The 20,350-nt window shown below is 38.9% G+C and overlaps 1 protein-coding gene across 25 annotated transcripts in view; it reads right to left on the bottom strand.

Annotated features, from left to right (window-relative positions):
• Positions 1-20,350, bottom strand: part of NRXN1 (neurexin 1) — a 739,204-nt gene that overhangs the window by 19,229 nt on the left and 699,625 nt on the right. For 16 of the 25 annotated variants that reach the window (XM_065632971.1, XM_065632964.1, XM_065632962.1 and 13 more), the window contains one exon: positions 1,343-1,430. In XM_065632971.1, the coding sequence (XP_065489043.1) occupies positions 1,343-1,430 (88 nt within the window). The remainder of the gene's footprint in view (positions 1-1,342; positions 1,431-20,350) is intronic. The other 9 variants (XM_065632973.1, XM_065632969.1, XM_065632970.1 and 6 more) reach the window with 1 other exon arrangement.

The following is a 20,350-nucleotide window of genomic DNA, read 5'->3' on the forward strand; positions in this document are numbered from 1 at the left end:
TCATTTGTCTTAAGGCTATGTAGACATATCTCCTGCCCCAGATTTGGGTGTTGTAATAAGATGGCTCTTAGTTGTGATTTGCATTAATATACTAGCCTCAAGTTTAATTGATTTCTACTTGAACTAAATATGTTACTGCACAACAAATTGATCTTAATTCTTTTACTATTAAATATTACAGCAAAGATTGATTATCAAATTACCTAAAACAACTGACAGTAGGTGTGCTACCCTGTTTCCCCAAAAATAAGATCTACCCCGAAAATAACCCTAGCATGATTTTTCAGGATTTTTGAGGATGCTCGAAATACAAGCCCTACTCCAAAAATAAGCCCTAGTTACAGTTCATTAAAAAAGTCAATTTAAATAGTGTCCAGGCAGCTATACATGTAAAAAAGTAATCAGTTTTGGAGCAAAAATCAATATAAGACCCTTATATATGGAACCACAAGCTGTTCACTCAGAAAAGGTAAAATCTAACCCAAGCCAACAGAGAAGGCAAGGGAAATTCATTGGACTATCTGTGATTTTTTAAAGGTTATAGAGTAACAGAATTCTTCAGATTGCTATTGTGAAGTTGTGTATTCCTTTCGCATCTGTGACAAACATTCAGATTTTTAGAGAAGATACGTAGTATTTAACTGAATATAAAGGTAAGTGGGAAATTATGTCACAGAGAAAAATTAGTACCAAATCTCCAATATTCAGTGGGAGTAGGAAAGACATGGTCAAAACACTACAAAGTTTTTGTTTCACGGAAAATACAAGAATGTCCATTTTTTTCATTTCTAATCAGAACTGAAATATACACTCTGAATAGTCTTGGCTTGGAAAAAAAAAGACATAAAACAATTTGAAATTTGAGACTGTTGTATTCTACGTCTTTGGGGTTTTAATATCTATACCGTATTTCATGCCATAAACAGAAATTCAAAATGAACTCTACTGACATAATATGACATTTAAAATATGGTGCATTTATCTTGTTTGAGGGAAATACTTAAGGCACAAACAATTGCAACACCTTTTCCTAAATGAAGTTATCCCTTCTTCATCATGACAGCACAGTTGCAGGGGCCCTAAAATGCCCTTCCCTGTCCAGCCTCAGGTCTTTGGCCAAGCTATAACCTTGCTCAGATTGTGACTACCAATGTGCTCCCATCTGTTCTCTTTGAAAAACATACAGCAAACTCTCCCTCTCTGCTGATGCTGCCACGTATAGAAAGGCCCCAATCCAATTTCTCCCTGCTATGTAAAAAAGAACTGTCCTGCTAGATAGGACTCTGGGGGACCAGAGCATGCAAATATGAAATAAAAGAAAGTAATAAAAAAGTTGACTAACCTAACCCACCTGAGCTCGGCTCACAGGGATCAATGTCCTCGTCATCGCTAGGACATTCAGCTGAGGCCACCAGGATGTCATCCGTGGTCTGCAAAGAAAATAAAAGTCAAACAGATATAATTTAATTGATTGAACATGTTCTAAGATTCCTACTGGCATTTTATTTTACTGCTTGGATTTATGCAAGGCCCGGAGCATTCCAGACTTAATATGTAATGGAACAGTGACACTCTCCAACTCTGTATTAATGAGACTTTGCTTTTCAATTCACACTTGTCAGTTTTTAGAAGAACTGTGTTAGATATCCAGTGCAGGCACTTAGACATTTTAATATTTTTTTGGTAATAAGAACAGAAAGTTAAAGGATAGAATATGTATATTGGAGCTGCTGGTCTTCCCTCTTTACTTCCAAAATCTCTACTATGATATTGCTGAAAACCATGAGAGCATTAAAAAAAAAAAAAAAGTAAAAATATTGAACTGCCTGCAGCTGTTAAAACTATCAGAAATGTAGTAATGTTTTCTCCCTTAATTGCACTTGGTTTCTCAGATGTAGAGTCAAAAAAAAGGAAAAGAAGCAAACATGACTCTCATTGAGGTGACAACTGTTTAATGAAAAGAAAGTCAAGGTAAGAAACCAATAATAAATATATGTAGTGTTAGAAAGTATCATCCTATTTTCTTATTTAAGTGAAAGCATCTTCTTAAATATTTGATGTCTTGCCGGAGTGTTGTGTTTAGGTCCAAGGGGTTCTAGGAACATCTGTCCAAAATGAGCTTGGACAATTCTTCATATAAGGAAATCAAATACATCAAAACAAAGGAGACGAACCAGGGGACATATGATACAACACACTATAAAGAAAAGAACCCAGGGATTCCTATCTACCGCTTCTCACAGCGCAAGAACAAGGAGATATTCAACGAAACACGGAGGCAATCAATCTAAACCTGATAAAATGAAATACCTTCTGTTCAAGCCACCTCTGAGAACAGTCATTTAGAAATGTAATAAGAACATCCACAGTTATTAGGGGAAATAATAGCAGGGAAATATAAACTGTCATGCTCCTGGTCATTTCTCAAGCAATTACTAATGAGGTTAGGAAGAAGATTTTCCTATGGGCAAGACGTTTCATAACTGTCCATTTCAAGCTTCTGTTCACCTCACTGAAGGAAATACATGGAGAGAATAAAAAAGACTACATCATATTGAAACAAGAGGCTAAGGATCCAGCAGGCAAAATCCATTCTTGGATTCCTGTATGATACATATGCCCATGAGGAGATACAATCCATTTCAGTGAATGTGAAACATTATTTTTCATACTTTTTTCTCCATGAGTACAGAGGAGGGTTATAAAATACATCAAAGTTTTCCTTCATTAGTTTAACTCTGAACAAGTAAAAATTTTCTTTCTATACAGCAGGGCCAAAGCCTAACCAATGTTGTTTGTCATTATTATTCTAACAGAAGTTTTAAAGCAAAGCATATTATAGTAACAGGCTTTTTGTTGTCACACTTCAAGAATATTAATGAACATATGCCTTCAGGACTTCTGTGAAGTAGGAAAGTGATACAGGAATACATTCATTAATATGTGAGGCATAACAAAGAAAAGCCCATTATAATAGTACTATATTTTACAGGCAGGAGACTGAGACATAACAGAATGAAGTAACTTGTTGAAGGTAATCAAAAAGGCTATAGACAACAGCTATGTTATGTCACAGTTTGACGCCATAATCAAAAATTAATCTTTCCTTACAGCTGAGTAAATTTATAGCTGGAAGAAACTACTCTATAAATCTGTAATGCTGCCAAAATTAGCTATAAAATTTGCAATGAGAGTTAAAAAGAACAAAAAAACCCTATTCTAGTTGTCCATTCTTTCTGCCATGTAGAAAAACTTACAACAAAAGCCATCTGCAAATATTCTCTTGAATTTCTAATGTCCATTTCTTTTCCCAAGAATACAATCATTTAAGCTTGAAAATCATTATCTTAGTCTCTTTGTAGAAAAGCTCCTATGCTTTTCCTAAAGGATGAGGACAAAATAGCCAACCACGTAACCAATAAAGCCTGTAAAAAGTTAACTCTGTACTGTAAAATACACAACTAATAAGTATAAAAAAGTACTAATAAGTACTTTTAAAAAAAAAGTATAATGCCTCTCCTAAACTGTTTCAATTTGGTCAGTGAAACCACAATGTCACATTTTTTCTTCTGCTCATAACACTGGAGAAGAGAGAAGACCATACTTTTATGACCTGCAGCCAGAATTCTGAACAATTACCAACTGATCACTGAGGAGCTGTACACAAAAACCACTAAACAGAGAGAATCACATGCATGCATAATAGTCATAGCAAGAGATGATGGTCTGTGAGATCTACTGGTCTAACTGGAATATTGTTTATGGGTGTTTTGGTACATGCATGGATGACTATCCCCTGTAAATTGGGCAAACCAAGGTGAATGATCAGATAGATTTATACAATTATTGCAGTGTCTCTGATTATTCTTGATATAGGATAGTATGGTCAGAGTTTACTTTAAATAACTCTACTTTTTTATACAGTTCACAGTGCATTCAAAATTACCAGAAACTAACTATGTAAAAATCCTACACTTTAAGTATATTAATGTATGGAAAATACTTTGCTAAGTTGCTTGTAAGAGTGAGTGTCAAAACCGTCTTTTTTATAAAGTGACACTAATTCCAATCTATGGAAAGAATATTCACATTTTTACAAGAACAAAGGAATGTTCTTGACTGATAAAACTGCATGTATATTATGGGCACAGAAATGAGTAGTACCTTAAATAAATGTGAATATAGCATGTCGAGAAAGACCTCATTAACGTCTTAGAGTATTAAAGGAAATAATGTATGCTTCAAAGTCGATACTAGATATAAACCTAATTTTGTTGCAAGCAATAAATCAAGTATCAGCATTTGAATAAGAAGGGAAGTGGTAGGATAATGTGAGAAGTGTTTTCTTCAGAAAAATATGTCAGGAAGAATTCCAGTTTAAGTATCAATTAACAGATGTGTCACAGCCTCCCTCAATTCTCCCCTTTCCCCAAACCCAAATACGTCTTTCCTGCTACTCATACATATTGTTATCAGAAAAAAAGGCAAAGGAGCTGTGAAAGGCAAGTGAAATGGTAGTGACCAAGCTATAAATGAAAGCCATTGGACAGATTATCACCATTTCAAATTGGATTAAGATTTAGCTAAAAAACTAGAGAATACAAAGAAAATATAACTTAAAGAAACACTATGGGTCAGCTATCAGAGTTCTTTCTCCAGAAGAGCTCTGACTGATGGGAATTTACCTGAATAGAGAGCAGGATTTAGACCCAAGGAACTCATATAGCCACAAGGTACAGACAAATAATACAAGATAGTGTAATATGTTTAACTTACTGCACATTATCTTTTCCTCCTGCTTTTTAATTTGGAAGATTTGGGAAGATTTAAACCAAATCAGTTCTCCTAAGTGAATTGCAATTCTTGCTAGCAATATGGCTAATTTACAGGACACTGCTTCCAGCATTCTCATTAATCAAGGATTTTAAAGTCAGTGGAAAATCCCTTATTTACAGTGAGTGCCTAATAGGATAACATCCAACTGGTATCATCATAATACATGAATGGATTAGAATGTCTCTTGTGTGAGTTGTTCAAATTCATTTAAGAAGTGATACTCTTGTTGTAAGAGATTACAAGAAAATATTAAAATAGCGGGTGTACAACCTGGAAGGCCAGGCAGAATTTCTTTTGATTGCATCTTCTTTTCTTTGTGCATTTTCAGAGCTGGATTCATTCTGTGGATGTGGTTGTATGATTTAAAATGCAGTCCATTGTAATATGTGGTTTCTTAAAAAGTCGGACATCTGTTCACATTTCAGAAAAAAAGGGTGGTAGAAAAAGCTTATAATTAACATGCCAATACAAAAAATGGACCAAAAAAATCACATTTGGTAAAGCTAGAAGTCACTGCATAATGTTGTTTTTGACAATTATTCATGGGTATGGCCCCTGCAGGAACAGGTCTTGCTTACATCAGTCAGGGTCTGCTTGCAAAAATAAGGTCTTCAGGATTTGTCTCCTAGCCAAGAGAGAGTTTAAAATATCACCAATCTGCCACCTTGCCTGAGGAAGGAAACGGTGACTATTTCAAGAAAGCTCCTGGCCAGGTCAAAAAATGATGCTCTAGTCATGGTTTAAATATAGTGACAGTCTGTAGCTATGGATAAATATCAAGCTGCCTCAAAGGTTACTACCATGGGTTCAAAACTGGTACCAGCAATTACGGCTGTGCCCTTTTAATAGTGCTCTTTGAATGTTATATCATTAAAAAAATAATTGCAAAAGAATAAAAAATACAGGAAAGTAATTTTTTAATTATTCCATTTTTGCATGACTGGGCATAAATACATACCATCTTATTAGTTTTTTATGTATTAAGCCTGTAGTACCTGAGGGCACCAGAGAAATATGATTTAAAAATTAAATCACCAATCTGAATTGTGCATTCATTAACAGTACAATGGATCCTGCATATTTTCTCCTGTAGTATTCCATCAGCTCTCCTTTAAATCATAGCACCCTACAGCTACTTTGAATACCATTTTTTCCTTTCTTGTCTGATAATATACTTTATCCCATGAGAACTGCAAGTAAATCCAAATTACACAACAGTTAAAAACTAGCAGTCCTAAATTGTTATATGAATTATAAACAGCATAACCACTTGTGACTACTGTTTAAATTATTTTAGATGAGAACTTCAACTGTGTAATCAAAACTATTCTTATTTATTTGTACAGCTTTGGTACTTAATGATATCAGCCAGGCACCGCTGTGCTTGGTGCTGGAAAGAAAAGGCTCTGCTCTGAAGAGCTCAAAGTTTGCGTTCAGACCAGATGCAACAAATGAGTGTGAGAGACGGGAGCAGAGGATGAGAAGCATCCGGTCAGGATGCTACTGATAAGCACAGTTACACAGGCTTAGAAAAAATTCCAAAGCGATGCTTGGAGATGGCAGGAAGGAGGGCCAGGAGGAAAGGAGGCAGCGAAAAGCCACGCAGGAGTGCACCACTGGCCAAGGAGATGCTGGGAACAGATGGTGCCAAGGCTGCCAGCCCAGCTCTCCAAGGAACCTGGTGTTTAAGACCCCGTTGGGTGAGTGCAGGGCTGAGGGCAGCCGGGGGGCGAGGGCAACCAGGGCAGCGCAGAAAGGGGCCAGCAGCACCAACAGCCCGATGGCTGCGGCACAGGAAGATGGAGCAGGTTGAGGCACAGGAGGATGAAGCAGGTCATGTTGGGAGAGGACGTAACAAAGACAGTGAGAAATTAACGGCGAGGTCACAGGAGCAAAGGTGACAAGGGGGTAAAAGGGGATGGATGGCCAGGATACAAGGGAGTTGATAACAACAGACCTGAGTATGTGAAGATTAGTGGGTAAGAATTTAACGGCTGTTAACAAATGATTGTCTGAAAACATATTTTCAGATGTAGGACTAGGAAATGAAAACTCTATTTCTCCTTTTCCCCCTTCCTGAAATGCTTGATTATCATCTCTGCTTACATTTCTACATTTTCCCCCTGAAAAAAAAAAAGAGCTTATTCAAATACTTGCCATTTATTTCAGAGAGAATCAGCTACAACTGATATTTAAATACAGAGGTCTGGTTCAGCTTACCAGAAGGGTAAGTAGCTAGAATCATGGTATAAATAAAGGTTTTGGAAAACCAATTGATAGAGACTACTATCTTTTGCATTAGCTGTCGCAATCTTTCCTTTAAAAATATGGTTCATGCACTGTTTACAGAAGGAAGCTTAGAGCAGGCATTTTGTACTTTTGCACTGGGTACATTAACTTCTGAGGCAGTGAGGGACTTTCCTAGAAACCAATCCCTCGAATATATTCCTTTTTTCCTCTATTTTTCTTTTAAAGGGAGGAATAAAGTAACTTAAGCCAATGGGAATGCTGGCAGAAACCAACAGGGCATGAAAAATCACAAAAGAGTTCATGTGAAGAAAATCAAATTTCATTTTTTTGGGACAAGATTAACCGCACAATTTTCTAGTCAAGACTGTGTAATTTAAACTTAATTTTCTGTGTATGAAGCAGATCTCTATGACTGGTTGTTGAGATAGTTGTAGAAAGACACTCTAATATGTTACATTAATCAGCTGTACTCTACAGCTAGCTTCTCCCTGGTGTTAATAACCTCCCATGGCACAAGACAGTTTGCTGAGGAAGATGCTATTGTGATCTGGCAGTAATATCAACTCTAGATGACATGCCATTTGGACAACTGCTTCTGAAGTTGTATTTAACCTGCTATAGGTCAAACAAGATGTGTGCATCAATTACTGCTCATCCATCCACATACAAAATGTATTTTCTCAGCACCGTGTTAGTGAAAAATGTTATTTCTGGACATGAACATTAAAATGCTAATATTTCAAGCACATACACAATATTTATTAGATCTTTTATTAACTGCTGACTTATTATTACCCTGTAATGTGAATATACACTAACTGAAAATCAAAACACTTTCTCAAAACTGGCTCTCATCTAATTAATACCAACATGTTATTTCTTGAATTGGTCAGTGTTTGACATGGGTGAAAGCAAAAGCTTTGATTAACAACTTCCTCTCACAGACAAAAAAACCCACACAACCAAACAACAAAAAAACAACAACCAACCAACCAAACAACAACAACAAAACAACACTAAAAAAACCCCCACGTCTAGGATATAACAACCAAACACGATAAGGCCTTTCAGTTAGTGAAATGAGTGTTGTAGAAATTAAACTCTGAGGTGTTGGTAAAACGCTCAAGACGATGCCTTGGATGGTCTGCGAGCCACCTCCAGCCTCTATCCCCACATCTCAACAGTGATGGGAACACAGCTGCCCCACATAGCAAAGCAGAATAACCTGATTTCTGGCCTCCACCTCTCTACATAAAGTACAGAAAGTCTGTCTTTCCACATGACAACCTTAAAATCTTTCTATGCAGAACAGCATTTGTATTACTTCTCCAGCTCCCCTTCTCCTCACAAATATCTAAACTCTCATGAGCAAAATTAACAGAAATAGTGGAAATATATTTGAGAAAAGTATTTATAGTAAAATAAAGTCAACAAAACTGCATGGCTTTCCTTTAAGCTCTGAATTTGAAGTGAATTGCTTTGATCAAAGACATAGAGCCATTTGTCTCATCTGGAAAAAAAAACCAAACCAAACCAAACCAAAATCAAACCAAACTAAAACACACAAACAAAAAAACCCTCACCAAAACAGAAGCAGAGCTGAGAAAATCCACAGGCTGGCAAAGCTACAACTTTTTACCTGGAGAGCTATCCAGGCAGGATTCTGCATTTATGTTTAAAAATAGAAGTGCTGCTATCAGGTCATGTCCCTTACCTCTTTCAACATATGAATAGTGTTAGTTTCACAGATGTAGACCAAAATCGATTTCTATATTCATGTTATTTATGAATGCCACTTTTCTTGTCCCCTTGTGAAACTTTTGGGAGCTGCCGTATGGAAAATTAACCCACTGTTTTTCCTCCCTGTTTCTCTCCCTGCTGGGCAGCTAATGAAAATGCACACATCACCAAGATGTTTTTCACTGGCCACTCTTCCATATTTAAAGGCCTTGCAAGGAGATATTTAATACCACACTCGCTGTGTCACGGGAGGGGCTATTTTGGTCTTCTCTTCTTGAAACAAGCTGATCCTTTACTAGCTGTGGTTCTTGGAAGCAGAGCAAGCACCAACCACCATCAGTGACAGAGTATCAAGAATGGCAGTTACCTTTTAAAGGAGGAAGAAGGTTTATTTTTTGGAGTAATTACTTCGTTACTTGATCCAAGTCTTAAGTTATAGCACAGGATTTGGTATTCATAAAGGGAACAACTGATGTTTACCATGAATATTGGACTAATTCTTCTAAACTGGAAAAAGGGAAACATTGCACCCATTTTTAAAAAGGGTAGAGAGGAGAACCCTGGGAACTACTGACCTGTCAGCCTCACCTCTGTGCCTGGGAGGATCATGGAACAGATCCTCCTCAAAGCTATGCTAAGTCACATGGAGGACAGGGAGGTGATTCAGGACAGCCAACACAGCTTCACCAAGGGCAAGTCCTGCCTGACCTTCTACGATGGAGTAATCACATCAGTGGACATAGGACAGGCTAAGGATACAATCTAGCTGGACTTCTGTAAAGCCTTTGACACAGTCCCCCACAACGTCCTTCTCTCTAAATTCGAGAGATATGGATGTGATGGGTGGACTGTTTGGTGGATGAGGCTGGATGGTCACACCCAGAGAGTAGTGGTCAATGGCACAACGTCTGGATGGACACCAGTGACAAGTGGTGTCCCTCAAGGTTTTGCAGTGGGACAAGTACTGTTTAATATCTTCATCCATGACATAGACATTGGGATTGAGTGCACCTTCAGCAAGTTTGTGGATGACATCAAGCTGAGTGGAGTAGTTGACAGGCATGAGGGACAGGATCCCATCCTGAGGGACCTGGACAAGCTTGAGAAGTGGGCCCATGCGAACCTCATGAGGTTCAACAAGGCCAAGTGCAAGGTCCTGCACCTGGGTCAGGGCAACTCCTGGTATCAATACAGGCTGGGAGATGAAAGGATTCAGAGCAGCCCTGTGGAGAAGGACTTGGAGGTACTGGTGGGTGAAAGATTGGACATGAGCTGGCAATGTGCGCTTGCAGCCCAGAAGGTAAATCGTACCTTGGGCTGCATCAAAAGGCCAGCAGGTTGAGGGAGGTGATTCTGCCCCTCTGCTCTGCTCTGGTGAGACCCCACCTGGAGTCCTGTGTCCAGCTCTGGAGCCCTCAGTAAAGACATGGACCTGTTGGAGAGGGGCCAGAGGAGGCCACCGAGATGATCAGAGGGATAGAACACCTCTCCTGTGAGGACAGGCTGAGAGAGGTGGGGTTGTTCAGCCTGGAGAAGAGAAATCTCCAGGGAGACCTTATTGCAGCTTTTCAGTACTTAAAAGAAGCCTGTAAGAAGGATGGGGACAGACCTTTTAGAAGGGCATGTTATGACAGGACAAGGGGTAATGCTTTTAAACTACAAGAGGGGAGATTCAGGCTAGACATGAGGAAGAAATTTTTTACAATGAGGGTGGCAGAGTAGTGGAACAGGTTGCCCAGAAAGGTGGTAGATGCCCCATCCCTGGAGACATCCAAGGCCAGGTTGGACGGGGCTATGAGCAACCTGTTCTAGTTGAAGATGTCCCTGCTCGTTGCAGGTGACCTTTGAAGGTCCCTTCCAACCCCAACTATTCTATGGTTCTATGATTCTATGAAAATAGTGCTGACTTCTTTCCTGAAAATGGTATGACATGGTCTTGCTTGTGATTGATGCAGAACTACAGGTCCACAAAAAAGACCAATCTGTTTCTATGCCTCCTACTGGAGATATTGGGGAGGGATGGATGGCTGGGATTAACAAATGTATGAGCTCTGTATCATGTCTACATCACCCTTTGCTCCCTCCTGTCCTTTTCCTCCCTTCTGCAGGGGGGGCTGTTGGAAATTGGAGCTCAGGTCTCTGCTCTCAGGACTTCTCTGTCTGTGCTCTCGGGACCCCACAGCCCCCGAGCCCCACACAGCCCTCACCTGGGTGCAGGCAGAACCAGTCCAATGGTTTCTTGTGCTGGAGAAAAAAACACAGATGAAGAGACATGGCACGAACCTGAACATTATCCTTGGAAGCAGATATTGATATGCAACATGCCAGCAAACAAATCACTGGTACCTAACTACGCAATGCCTCGTATGTTAATTATACTATTGCATTTGTTAAAACAGTCATGGCTTGGATCAAGAATGAATGAATCATCACATTATTTCTCTCCAACTTGTAGATTTGCAGGGGCATAACAACCCTGTTTTCAAAAATAATTTTTTTGGCTAATTTCATTCTGCAATTACGAATACTTCTGTCACAGATCATACTGATTAGAAGAAGCTGTGCTTTTCTTCAACTTACCTTTTTCACCCTTATCTCCCTCAGGTAACTAAAATAGTTTGAAAACAAGGGCCAGGTAATTTGTGAACTCTTTAAAAGCCACTTGTCTGTTCTTTCCAAGACTCTCTTCAGAACATCCATATTCTTCTCTCATAAACACCATACTTCATTACAGGACAAGAACAACAAAAATGCAGTTTGCTTTTTGTTTTGTTTTTTACATTTGCACTGAGCCTAAAATATATTGAATGCAATGTGACTGATGAAATGCAATCCTATAATTTTCTCCTAGGCAAGAAAATAATTTTGCCTCTAAGTATGAGAGAAATGTTTCTGGGCATTATGCTTGTATTTTCTGATACCATTTTATTTTCAGTCATCTCTTTTGCTGAGGTAAACATTTTGGTCTCTATTAATTCTGAACTCATAAAACACAGTGGAGACTTTTACAGGTTCTTTTTCCTTTTAACCCAGAGATACTGTGCTTATTAATCTGCAACGCTGCAGCAGAGATAGCAAACCTTTTAATTTATATTCCTGTATTACCAATCACATGTACAGAGATGGCTGAATTTTTGGAATATGAGACTTACTGCATTTGAATTCGTCTCAGAAAACTCAGGCACAGCATTACTAAAGACTTCAAAAATGACTATTTGAGCTTTTGTTGGGGAGGCGGGGTTGCTTTTAATTGATTAGTGAGCTGCTAACATACGCTATTTTTTTTTTAAATTATTCACATAGTTTAAGACCATTATCAAAACTTAATTATTAAGTTAGAGAAAAGACTGCAATTTGGACACTTTTAAGATTTGGCTGGACAGAGTACTGGGCCATCTTGTCTGGACCGTGCTTTTGCCAAGAAAGGTTGGACCAGATGATCCTTGAGGTCACTTCCAATCTGGTATTCCATGATTCTATGATTCATTTAGTTACGAAAATTCCCCTTATACAGCAAAGTTAGGAAGGCACTTACGTTGAACTACACTTCCATCTTTTTTATACAATTACAGTACCGCCAGTTTTACATACTGTGAATATCCCTGACTATTAAATTGTGCCACACAAGAATATCTTGGTTCCACTGTTATCCATGGAAATTTTATTACTGGTCTCGAAAGAGAGGAAGGCAAGAAAAGCCCTTTGCAAGGAATAGTCCCTGCAGCTAACATGTGGTCTCTGTTCTCACTCGCTGTATTTTCAGGATGGAAAAAGTTTTCCTATTTTCTTTCAAGACACAGAGCACAAAATAATAATTTTAGAAGAAATGTCAAAAACTGCATAAACTACCAATCTGGGTTTTAGCCATTTAGGTTAACCAGCCATCTCATCTTGCCCCAGAGAGAGACAAGTGAGAGACAGAGACAGTAAAGAGAAAACATGGGATCTTCTACTTAACACTGACCTACTCACGCCAAGTTCTTCAAGTTCATTTGAGCACCTCTTTGACTCAAGATAAATTAGTTTAAGTCAGAGCTGGTAAGAATCTACTGGTATCCTTCTCCTAAGCCTTGTTTTCCTCTCCTGAAGGAAAGATGAGCACAAGTCCTATGGCCCTTCCTTGATTTTTGTAATAAAGAGTACTATTTAGAATTTTTAAGAGGCTAACGGGGCGCACATTTCTCCCTCACAGAAACTAGCTCCCTTGTCACATTTTATTCCCCAGTATCACTGGGTTACACAGGTTTACCCAAAGCCAGGCAAGCAAAATTGAAACATTTCCCACAAACCTGTCTTTGAAATGTGGCCTTTTCTAATATTGAGTGGTTAGTTCCACTACTAAAACTTTGCCACATTTCCTTATCTTAATGTTTTAGTCTAAAAACTCAAACAATATTGGGAGGACCAGGGAAAGCACTGACTAAATAACATACTAGTTTTGCAGATGCACTTGGCCTTCTCCCATTCTGCAACTGCAACTTGTCAATACTAACAAGAGTTAGCTACACATGCATTGGAAAGAGATAACACCTAATGCCATTCAATTAGAGTTTCACTAAAGCCACTGTTTTGGAGATATAGTCAATTAGATAATTTCTGAAAGTGTAGATTTGTCACAGGGGTATTTGGGTTTATTAACGATGCCTTTATTTCATAACTGTCTAACAAAGGACACTCAAAATTGAGGTGAAAAATGAGTTCTACAACAGCAGCAATGCTTTGCAGGCCTGGGAGATGCTCTAGGTGACTGTTGTGGCAGTGGCACATGCTTCAGATGGCACCATTCAGCCTTCAAGAACCTACATACCATTAATTGTTTCCAGACTTCAACATTCTTAAGAAATCACTTTCAACAAAAGGCAGAGGAAGTTTAAACCTGTGTTATTCAGATAAGAAAAGTTTTATCTCTGTCATTACTTTAGTGCTGTCAATTCGATTTACATCATAGAATAGTATGATACCTACACTTAGGACTGTTTTCCATTTTGAAGACCTTGTCTGCAATTGCTCCTAGTTTTATCAAATTAGCTATTTAAAGATACATTCCAAACCACTGGTACTTTGTTAAGCCTCGGTATATCAAATCATTAGCCTATGTGCATGCACAAACACTTGTAATGAAACAGCTCCAAACCTTCTCACACCAGGTTAAGCAGAAACGAAAAAGAGGAAGACAGACAGAGACATAATTTACATAGAATCATACAATCATTTTGGTTGGAAAAGACCTTTAAGATCATGGAGCCCAATCGTTAACCTAACACTGTTAAGTCCACCTCTAAACCATGTCTCTAAGAACCTCATCTATGCATCTTTTAAACACCTCCAGGGACGGTGACTAAACCACTTCCCTGGGCAGCCTGTTCCAATGCCTGACAACCCTTGCCATGAAGAAATTTTTCAAATATCCTCTAAAAATCCATGCAGACATTGTTTACAACCATGTTGTTAATCAGCAACTACCTTTTTCATCCGTGTATGAAAATCTACCCAAGGGTGTCAGCCTAGGAAAAACTGCAGTTCACACAGATCATTTGGGTTTGGGACCTAAAAATATGGTCTTGCTTCAGAGGATAGTTAGTGGTGTTCCAGCACCAAAGAGACGAACTGAGACTTGGGAGGCAATTTCTCCTGTGCTGTCCATACTGCTGCTGGTGGCATTTGGACAGTGATGAGGAATAGGTCAGACTGGAGTAGGAAGGAGAGAGAAATCAGTCTCGGAACGATGGCAACATGAGATACTGAGATGAAGGGCCAGAAAGGTGTGAACGGTAACTGAGATAAGCTGCTGGAGGATTTGGGAAGAGAAATGAAACACTGAGCTTACTGTAAGGCTGGGGGGAACACACACCATTGCAAAGGGAAAGAGAGGATGGGAGGACAAAACGTTAGAGTAAATCAGCAAAGTGGCACATGGAGAGCTAAAAAGAACAACAGGCATGAGAAGGCTTGGGATAAGGACAAAGAATGCTGGACCAGCCACTGGCAGGAGAAATCACAGGTTTGCAGCCATCAGAACAGGCACCAAGATGTCAGCTTTCCATCCGCTCTCAGCAGTTATCTGCTAATCACTCTAGCAAAGATTTCAACTTTTCTGCGGATGTCTGGTCGATGAGGATCAAACATCTTTAAGGACATAAGTCTAAGACTCCCACTAATCACTGTTATCTCAGCTTCAGAGATCTGCAAACTCGATCCAGAGACTCCAGCTGTGCCAACTGTCCGCTTTGGGGTGTAAGTTCGACAGTGCATAGTGGAATATGTTTCTGCATATGTTTGTTTTTAAAGTAACTGGGAAAAACCACATGCAAAACATTTGATTTGGAAAATTTTAGGTGTGACAGGGAATGAACATCAAACAATTGGGGGATGCCAGAACTAGAGTCTGACGTGAAGCTTTAATTCACATGCCTTGTGCCCACACAATCTGATGCCATCTTTAATAACAACATATTTAAATGTCAGCTGGTGTAAAACTATACAGTTCCAGAGAAACAAAATGTTCATACTTCAGTTGTGTATTTGGCCCATCATTTCTTGTGATATCATTTAAAACTGAAAGCCTAAACCCACAGGGAATTATCTTAAACTTCAATGTGCTTAAGGCTGCACACTAATCGCTGTTCTGACTGCAACATGGCATGCTTCTGAGACATACTCCAATGACATTTCTTTTGTGAGGTAATAAAAAAAAAATCTAAGTTAAAATAATTAAGTCAGATAAAGTCTGATGTTTCACCTTTGTTATTACATTATGAGCAATTACTAGGAATATGGCGGAGCATTTAAAATAAGAATGCATAGTGAGAAATTAAGCATCCATTCACACCCCAGTTATTCAGTATGGCATTATATTTTGACAAGGTCTTTCCATTCTCTTGCAAGAGCCTATAAGGTATATTTTTAATTTTTTTTCATAAGGCCTTATAATTTTATTTGTTGAAATACAGCACAAAAGCAAGGAAATGTAATTTGATTGGTGTGCAAACAGAAAGACAGTGTAAGGTTCCTCTTTAAATATAAAAAGGATTTCGTAAGACCCAGGCTCAAACTCAGATGGGAGTCTAGAAGTTCTTGGTGGTGCAACAAAGATGTTCAGTTGGCTCACTAAATAAGCATGCTATGTCAGGAAAAGCTATAATTAAACTCGCTGAGTCTGTCAGTCTTGTCTATATGGGGATGTTATTGTGATATAAATGAAGTTAATTAAAACCGGTAAAACTCCCAGATGGATAAATTCATGCTGAGGAAAAAGAGTAAATGTTTTCTGCGAGCTTTGAAGGGCAGCGTAAGCTACCTCCAGCCAGCCCATGGTTTTACTCTGCGCATCAATAGGAGTTGAAGTGCTCAGACTGCACTGGTTCATCTATACACATGCAATGGCAACAAGACGATGTGTCAGACCCTGTACAGGGACAAGCTGTTACACTCATGCTTGATGTGTCTGACTGCAGAGCAACCTCCACTACACCTCAAATCTTCAAATTTAGCTTTCTTCCCTGTAACAGTTATGTCCTGCTGTCAGGAGAGCAAACTGCACAACCAAAACAATGCAGACTAACATATGAGAAAATCTGAATTAAATAAGTCTATTTCAGTCCTTCTCCCACCGGTTTGACATGAAGCATCCAGGCAGTTTGTCACTGTCAGCATGCCCCGAGTTCCTCATGTTGGACAGCCATCGAAGGGTCCTGAGGTTTTATGAGTCTGAGAAAGCTTTGATACTGTCTCCCTTCGGCAGTGTAGCACAGCACCTTAGTACAGGCAAGTGGTTTTTATTTTCTTGCCTTTTTTTTTTTTTGAAACATCTTTACGAAAACATGTAAGCACTAGATTCTCTGTATTTCTTAGATTCCCCAGATTTCTTAGATCTGAACGAAGCTATAAAACTCCCTTCGCACATTGCCCATCACTGATTTCTCACGTCTTTAGTATTCTTTGGTCTTACACAAGGGACCCAACCTCTTCCTCCACTGCTCTTCTCCTGAGGTCTGTCCTTTGGAGGGTGAGACCTCTCTCTTCTCCTTAATATCACTGCATGATCTATTTTTTATAACCTCTGCTCACCTTTGTCTCCCTGCTGAAAGACTTCTAACCAGCCTGCTTGGATGACAGAAGTCCTCTCTTGCCCTCAGCGCTCTACCTTTCGCAGCCGTCATTCAGACTTCGCTGCGTCACTCTAGGACCCAGGGTGAAATTATTTCATCTCTTGCTCTCTGTTCAGCATAATGATAATGGAGTCACACTCTTCACTTAACGTTACCCATGTATAATGAACTTCAATATCCATAATAAACCTGAACACAGAGGAACAGATTTTGAGCTGCTTGGAAGGGACAGGAGTGCAGGAGCTGCCTGCAAAGTACTGTTCAAACCCTCTACTCCTGGATCAGCTACCAAGCAGAAAAAAATAGTCCTTGGATGCATATGGATGTTTTACACTATGACACCAAACAGGCAAGTACTCCCTGGCTGCTCTGTGATGCACCCTTTGCCATTCGGGGCATCTCTTGCCAGTTTTATCCAACAGCACAAAGCAGGAATTGGGATCCAGAATCTGGCCAAAAAATATTACATAAACGCAAGTTGTATTATTCGGGTCCCTCAAGAAAGCTGATATGTATGTGATGCCGTATTTCAGTGCACTGAGTCAAAGAGCTCCTAATAAACAGAGACGAAACCTACATCACAACGTGCAGCAATTTGAAATCAGAGAAATAACAATTCTGAAACCTTATTTTGATTGATTTTTACAGAACGCTAGTGTAACATCTAAGCAGCCAGATGAAGATAAGGAAAAACTCTGTAAGTTAGGTGAGACCTCCCACAGAGAATTTCTTCACCTGATCACACCAATTTGCAGAGATTAATTGTATGGAAGGAGCCACACAATGTTGAATTTCATGATAAATGGACACTATGACAGCAAACGATTTCCCCTAATGTTCCATTATGCTTCTCAACATTTGAAATTTAATTACTTGAAAAAAAATTTAAAAATTAAAAAGCCATCAATACTCTCACAATTACACAATCTTTTCAACTTGAGAAGGCATTTATTTCACTATAAAGAAAACTTCAGGTGTGAACCCAAGGGAGGCAGTTCTCAGACATTATGACAATGTTGCTATAGCAATTATTTGTGCGAATGTGCATCAGTCGCATTTTAGCTCTCAAACCTACTGCTCAGCTCATGCACGCTGTTCATAACCAGAATATAAACTGCTTGATGCTTATTGTATCCTAATAAGATTTATAAATTACTTATAGTGATGTACTTCCACTAACTAGAAGCAGAAGAATAGTTTTTGTTACTAATATTTAATCATGTTCAGAAAAACCTTTATATCTATGCATTCAGTTAGATATTTCAACTGCTCTTTTCCATGAAGTCAAAGTTATATAAATATATTCTAAAAGCAATCAATCACATTTTCTGAATTATTGTGCATAACGCATTATTCAAACGAGGTCTGCTTTGAATAGTGGTTATTTAAGATCAGATTAATATCTGGAAGCAAAGGAAGAAGAACTCAGATCAAGATAAAATTTCATAACCATTCAGCATAAATGAGGGGTGTGAAAATGCAATGTTCAAGTATTCTCAAAAGCCCAAGCAGCAGATAAAGCAAAAATATCTGAATCGCCCTTGCATGCAGTTTGTAAATTTAATATTACTTCACTGCTCAGTTAAACTAAATTTTCCTGGCGACATTCATGAAAAATAAATGCAATTGTTCAATGCTTGTGATATTAATGGGCAGCTTCAGGCCTCAAATCAAAACCTCAGAGCCAAGGTATTCCAGACTTTGAGAGGGTTTAGGTTTGAAGCTAGTTTAGTCTAGCAAAGCAACCTATGAACATAAAACTCATAGACAACAGACAAACTACCTCTGCAGACCAGACCCTCCGGGGGATATACTCAGGCAGTCAGAAGCACTTTCTTCAACCTACTGTTCTTTAATCCCAAATTAATTTTATTAATTGATCTTATACTTTTAAAACTTCTTCAGCAGCCAGAACAGGATGGGTCCTAGGAGTGCACAATGCTTAATTTCACGACAAAGTCTTTGATAATGAAAGATCCATCATGGTGTAAAGTGAGTGTCCTACATAAAATGAGAGCATAGGGGACTTGGCTCTGTTCTGCATTTGCTTACCAGGATGACAAAACTTTTCACTAAACTGTCAGATACACAGTGAGGTAGTTCCCTAGCATTTCCTTCCCAGTATCTGCAGGCTACTGACTTAATATACACGTATTTCAGCATGTCTTAAAATTTTATTTCAGCATAATAAAAACATTTCAGCCTCCCTTCTTTGCTCTTTCCAACCTTCTTCTGCAGCAATGTCTGAATTAAAGTAGGTATAAAATATCTACTTATGCAAATTACACTCAGATATTTGGGGGGATGAAAATCCTAGAAAAAAAGCTATGTATAGCTGTGTGCTCACTGAGCAATCATTTCTCTTTGTATTTTGTCTCAAAGTAAAATCCACAAGCCCTTTTCAGCACATGAAAGTCATACTTCTATACCTCATCTATCAATGTGTGGAGTAGTCTAGCCACTCCCTGTAGTATTTTTACAGGTAACAGAGCACAGCCGTTTTCTAAAACGCACTTGACACTTGCTAATGCTCAGTCTCAAAGTACCTGCTTTGTTTTCAGTGCATACAGGCTGCCCTGTCAGCCCTTGGCTTTTTTTTTTTTTTAAACTCCAAACAATAAAACCAGTGGTAACTGATATTAGTAACTAGCAGTTGTTTATAGAGCTGCTATTTAGCTTCCCTGCCCAATTCTACACATTAAAATAGAAGACGGGAGGATGAGGTTGACATTTACGAGTGCAGTTCTCTTGACAGGTGACAGAAATATGGACATCTACAGAGTCCCACAGGCTCCACTGACTGGGGAAAGGATGCCTAGGAAACTCATCTGTAATTCCCATCCTGTGATATGGGGGACACCCTGACTCAGAAAAAGAAGGGAGTCTAACAACCTTCCCAGAAGCTGTGGACTAGGGAGGCATGGGCCCTGCAGATCTGAGATAGCCTCTCCCAGGTTACACTGTACCCTGGGACACAGTCCTCTTTTTTTTTCTCTGAACCTGAACCCTCCTGATGTGATTCTTTCCTCTACCTCACTCTTGAAACTTACCCCCTTTTTTCCTTATTAGCCATAATACAAGGTAGTTGTAATGCTGTAGTCCCAAGAAAAAGCCTGCTGTTGTGTCCTCTCCTGTCCTCCATTTACTTGTAAACACACAAAATCTCCAAATGCCCCCAATCCCAGATTTTTAAAATGACACAGAACTCAGAAAATCCTTGTTTTCCAGGATGGCAATGAGAAATACATGTTTTCCATTAATTGGCTGCTATTCGCCTAATTCATAAAATTTTTATTGCTGGAAAAACAAAGGAAATGAAAGCCTTCCCTGAGGTCTTAAATCCTTTTTTGGTTATGGATTTCCTTCAGGAGGAATGATCACCCATGTGTGCATAGCTCTGTGCTTGCGGCGTTATG

This window comes from Caloenas nicobarica, chromosome 3 (assembly GCF_036013445.1).
Source record: "Caloenas nicobarica isolate bCalNic1 chromosome 3, bCalNic1.hap1, whole genome shotgun sequence".
NCBI classification, from domain to species: Eukaryota; Metazoa; Chordata; class Aves; order Columbiformes; family Columbidae; genus Caloenas; species Caloenas nicobarica.